This window comes from Myotis brandtii, unplaced genomic scaffold (assembly GCF_000412655.1).
Source record: "Myotis brandtii unplaced genomic scaffold, ASM41265v1 scaffold1074, whole genome shotgun sequence".
Taxonomy (NCBI): Eukaryota; Metazoa; Chordata; class Mammalia; order Chiroptera; family Vespertilionidae; genus Myotis; species Myotis brandtii.
Window position 1 is genome coordinate 710087 of NW_005353653.1, and position 5598 is coordinate 715684.

At 56.7% G+C, this 5598-nt stretch overlaps 1 protein-coding gene across 1 annotated transcript in view; it reads left to right on the forward strand.

Moving 5' to 3' along the window:
* Positions 1-5598, forward strand: part of SORL1 (sortilin-related receptor, L(DLR class) A repeats containing) — a 136287-nt gene that overhangs the window by 75156 nt on the left and 55533 nt on the right. Inside the window, exons 24-25 of the mRNA XM_014541910.1 lie at positions 974-1128; positions 5381-5503. Of these exons, the coding sequence (XP_014397396.1) occupies positions 974-1128; positions 5381-5503 (278 nt within the window). The remainder of the gene's footprint in view (positions 1-973; positions 1129-5380; positions 5504-5598) is intronic.

Genomic DNA, 5598 nt, shown 5'->3' on the forward strand with positions numbered 1-5598 from the left:
CGCCCGGAGCCCTGAACTTTCTGGCAAAGTGCCTCAGGGCCTCGTGTCCCTATTCCCATCCAATGGCTGTAGCAGCCTCATCCCTCTCCCTTTGAATTTGAATCCACGGATTCTGACTTTTCCCCTGGAAAGCTGCTTAACCTTAACCTTCTTCCTGTCTAATTGTACCCTCCCCACTTCCTGGTCCTCAGCCTCCTCCTTCTGTCCCTGAGCTGGGTCCCGGAGGGGCCCGAGTTTCCTCTTCCTTGGGCTCCAGGCTCTTTGCTTCGTGAGGTAGCCCCCCCCCCCCCCCCCCCCCCCCCCCCCCCCGTCTTAGGCGTGAAGCCACCTCTGGTCTCTGTTAGAAAGACAAATGGAGGAGGATGAGCCTCCCTTTCAGGCACAGGACACTCTTCCAAGCTCTGGAGGGCGTTTGGAAGAAACGTTGACACCAAGTCCCGGTGAAGGGGACCCGGCCCTCTGTCCCGTCAGAACACCCACGGTCCCCAGGCCGGGCCCTGCTGCCTGTTCTGGACCTCGCTGAACAGCGCCTGCTCTGTGCGGGAGGGTCCTAACTGCTTGCTTTAAAGAAAAACCCTCACCGTTGGTAAAGAAAGTCTTCCTAATGCTTGGTTGGTAAATTGAATGTATGTAACTACATAGGACGTATGTAGCTATAGATACACTGAACACGTGTGTTTGAATACTGTGTGGACGCGTGTATGAGGGAGTCATTAGTATTCTGTGACTTCGGTATATGGTTTCTCTACCCACTGGGCCCAGTTGGCGTCATCACTCTCCTTGTTCGTCATCGTGCCCGCCTGCTAACACCCCTCCTGGCCTCTCCTCCTGGAAGTGTGACCGGACGAGGAAAGAAGCTAGCGAGGCCGCGTCCCTGCAGGCACCTCTCTTCTGCTTTACCCTCTAGGCAGGCCATTGAGGAAGAGAAATGGGAACTCAGGAGAGAAGGTCTGGTCCGTGAGCCGTGAGCGAGAGTAACCTTGGCTTTGTTTCTCCCCTCCCGCCCGCCCACAGAGAGCGCCTGTCTCCGCAGTCAGCATCGCTGCAGCAACGGGAACTGCATCAGCAGCGTCTGGCGGTGTGACTTTGACGACGACTGCGGAGACCTGAGCGACGAGAGGAACTGCCGTGAGTCCGGAGGGGCCGAGTGCTGAGATGTTAAGCATTTCCCGTTACACAGAAGGCTGGCCAGCTCGTGGGTGGGACTGGCCATCGAGGGCAGTGACTGTCCGTCTTTTCCATCTCATGGCACACACAAACTAAACCAAAAAGCCGATTTTTTGCTGATCTGACAAAAATAGCTATAACTTTGATTCGTTCTCACCGTACCGGATGGCTATGTCGTCCGGTTGTGTTGGCTGTTGTCATTTTTACTGGACAATCTAAGGGGAAAGAGGCCAGTGCCCTGACGAATAGGAACTGTGTGCTTTAAACATTCCTTTGGCACACCGGCTGAGAACCGCTGGTCCCGGGTGCTGGCTGGCCGTCATGGTTGGTGATGCATGCAAGCCGATGGGGTTGTTTGGAGGACAGAGAACACACCTTTGTATACCCAACTAGATATGTATTATTATTTAAAACAGACCCACATAGATCATTGTAAGACGTTCACAGATAAGCATCACGTGGCTGAAAGTGAGAGTCGGGCAGCTGGCGACGGGGCAGGGACAGGTGGCAGTCTGGGTCTTTACGTAAGTTCGATGCTCACCTTTGGGAGGTGGACCAGGTGCTCGCCCAGGCGGGATGTGGCTGCCTGGGCTCCAGCGCCATTGTGCTGTCCCAGTGTGGTCCGGCAGGTGGGGACATGGGTGTGTGTGCATGTGAATGTCGTCTTTGGACTGTAAATACCTACTGAGTATCTGATTCTGTTTAGCAGGGTTTACAGGCAAGTTTAGCCTCTTTAGTCAGTTGTTAGTAGCTTTGCCCTCTGTTAGTAATATGTTCGCACCTTTACTCAGTAGTATTTACGGAGACCCACTGTTCCGTATGGGGCCCTGGGGCGTACTGGGAGCTGGGTGGGCACATTTTAAAATCTGAAGGGGAATTATAAAACAATCAGCCTGCCCTAGCTGGGGTGGCTCAGTAGATAGGGCATCGGCCTGCAGACCAAAGGGTCCTGGGTTCAATTCCGGTCAAGGGCACATACCTCGGTTGTAGGCTCCTCCCTGGCCCAGGCCCTGGTCGGGGCTCGTGCAGGAGATAATCAATTGATGTGTTTCTCTCACATAAATGTTTCTCTCTCTCTTTCCCTCTCTCTTCCACTCTCTCGAAAAAAAGTCAATGGAAAAATATCATCGGGTGAGGATTAAAAATAAGTAAATAAATAAAGTGAGCAGCAGCGATGAATGTGAGGACAGGGAGCAGGGGGCACCCAGGTCAAACTGGGGCAGGTCCTCCCACAGAGCCTGCAGGTGAGCAGAGGTGACCCAGCATAGGAGGTGGGAGCGGCAGGTATGAAAGCTGTAGGGCAGAGTGGATGTGGCCTGGCCTGGAAACAGGTGTGGGTCGTGGAGACCTGACTAGGAACCTGGGGCCGGGGGCATGCATGGGGCTGGCGCAGCAGGCGTTGAGAGCTCTCAGGAGGGAGGTGGGACCATCGGAGTGAGAGGAGGAACCTTCCCTTTGGAGAGGTGAGCTGTGGGCAGAATGAATCCGAGGGGAAGGACCAGAGCTGGGAAACTTCTCTTCCAAATGCTGTGTCTTTGGAACCCGGCAGCTCATGGCCACTCTGTTCTGAGGAGGATGCTGGTGGCTCTGGCTCTGTGTTCATCTGGTGTCTGGCAGGTGTGCGTGGCCGGCATCCACCTGCAGAGCCCATGCCGGTTCCTGGGATACAGCAGGGAGCGCCCACTCTTCTCCCCCTGCAGGTCGGGCACCGCCCATCCCGCCTGCGGAGAGCACAGCCCAGGCTCCTCGCGCACCGATGAGGGAGCTTCCGAGGCCAACCTCGGGGAGCACTAGCCTCTGCCTGTGGCTTCTGTTCTGCAAACCGACACTGAGAACCCCTCTCCCTCCAGAGTCCCGGGAGGTCTGACATCGGTGGGGGAGGAGCCAGAGCTCCTTAAAAACAGTGAAATAAGCCAGTCAATGAAGGAAAAACACCATATGATCTCACTCATTCATGGATAATAAAGACCATTATAAACTTATGAACAAAAATAGATACAGAGGCAGAGCAGCCTCGAACAGATTGTCAAACTGCAGCGGGAAGGCCGGGGAGGGTTGGGGGGCAGGAGGGAGGCGGGTAAGAGATCAACCGAAGGACTTGTATGCATGCATATAAGCATAGCCAATGGACATAAGACACTGGGGGGTAGGGGAGGCCAGGGGATTGACAAGGGCGGGGAAAAAAAAGGAGATATATGTAATACTCTTTGTAACACTTTAAGCAATAAAACAATAAAAAAAAAACAGTGATCAAGGGTAGCAGCATGGGAGCTGACCTGGAATGGAGTCTGTCCCAGAGCAGGCGGGAGGGGCCTGCTCCTCAGAACCTGCACTTCGCAGGCACATTGCCCAGCCCTGATGAGGCGCCATGGAAGCAGAGGGGGGGGGGATTTCGGGACCTTATGGCCAGTAGCCAGGGGCTCCTCCTGGGGTCCTGGGCGTTGCAGAGACCAGCGTAGGTCTCACGGGCTCTGTGTTCCGAGAGAAAGCACCCCGGCCTCTTCAGGGTGCTGCCTCGCCAGCCCTGAGCTCTGCCGTTGGGTGAGGGTGCAGCTGGCTCAGGCCCTCCTGGTGGTGAGATGTCAGCCTGGGTGACCTTCCCAAGGCCCGAGACTTGCCTTCCACTTGGCTCAGGCCCAGCTGATCAGGTGTAGCCTAGTGAGGAGGTGAGTGTGAGGGACGAGAGTGTGGGGCTGGGGATCAGGGGCACCCGTGCCTCTGTGCCCGGCTGTGTTTCCCCACTGAGGCGGCGGAGAGCAGCGCCGCGGGCATGAGGGCAAGTGCAGGAAGCCTGGGCTGAGGGACCCACTGTCTGGGAGGCTAGGGAGGCATCCTGTCCGCTGCCAGGAGACGAGGGGTGACGGAGGGAGCCAGGGGGTGTGGCCAGCACGTCCCCCTGCCCTTAAGCAGGCTCCTGTGGGGTCCTGTCAGGAGCTTGGGGTTTGGATGTGCATCCCCTACAGTCTCGGCATCATTGCATTTACCCTGCTCCCACCACAAGCTCAGTCCCAGAGAGGAGATGGAGCCTCAAGTCAGAGCCGCCAGGGACGCTGAGCAGCAGTGTCGCCACAGCTTTTCACCTTATGCTCCCCCCACCCAGGCTGGGCCACACCCTTCCTTCTACAGCTGCTCCCCCCCCCCACTGCCCAGCGGCCTCTCCCCAGGCCTTTCCTGCAGGCTCTGGCTCCCAGGGGCTGTGCTCGAGCCCCGACAACCGCTGTTTAAAGGGGGGAAGCTAATTGGGCTTCACTCTGAGGCCGGGGGCACGAGGATGGGGAGGGAGAAGTGACGTTATGTTTACACCCGTTGGGTGGTCTCTGACCCACACGTTTTCTTATTCACCATCATGGTGACACCGTGAGAGGGTGTTGTCTTCATTTAACAGGAGAGGGAAGGAAGCAAGGCACCGACACTTGGCCACAGGCCTTTTTCTCCTTTTATCTTGTTGTTGTTGTTAAATCCTCACCTGAGGATACTTTTAACACTCGGCCACGGGCCTTTTTCTCCTTTTATCTTGTTGTTGTTGTTGTTAAATCCTCACCTGAGGATACTTTTCCATTGGTTTTAGGGGGAGAGAGGGAGAGAGGGAGAGACAGAGAGAAACATCGATGTGAGAGAAACACATCAATGGGTTGCCTCCTGCATGCACCCCGACCAGGGCCTGGGCCAGGGAGGAGCCTGCAACCGAGGTACATGCCCTTGATGGGAATCGAATCCGGAACCCTATGGTCCGTGGGCCGACGCTCTATCCACTGAGCACACCAGCCAGGGCTGCCTTTCCCTCCTTTTACTGGAGCACAGAGGCTCGGGGTCACCGTGAACTGCTTGGGGGGAGGCGGAGTCCGTTCCTGCTGCAGATCCCCCTCCCCTCCACCTGCATGCACACGAGAACGTGCAGCTTCCTGTGGGCCCTGGGCTGCTAATGTGGTTTTCTAGGTCAAGGACCTCCGGCCACTTCCTTGGGGCACCTCCCATCGGAGGGGGTCTCGGGAGGGAACCTGCCATCACTGGCTCTCCAGCCAGACGCTTCCACCTGTCGCAGCTCCGACCCGGGCGCTGTGGCTGTGAACGTCAGGCTCTCTCGCCGTTTGTTCTTCCATAGTCTCAGTTTTGTTTCCATTGCTTCTTCTTTTTAAATTGATTTTCCAGTGGGACGTTTGTATTTGGGGACTGAATTGCACCTAGTGAGTGTGCCCTCTCTCTCCCGTCTCAGCTACTACCGTGTGTGACCCGGAGACACAGTTCCGCTGCCAGGAGTCGGGGACCTGCGTCCCGCTCTCCTACAAGTGTGACCTGGAGGACGACTGTGGCGACAACAGCGACGAGAGCCACTGTGGTAAGGGGACAGGTCGGGCTGCTCCGAGGAGGCCGCACAGGGGTTCTGAAAGCCACGTGGGAGTTACGAGGCCCCGCTGCCGACCCTCCGCCACC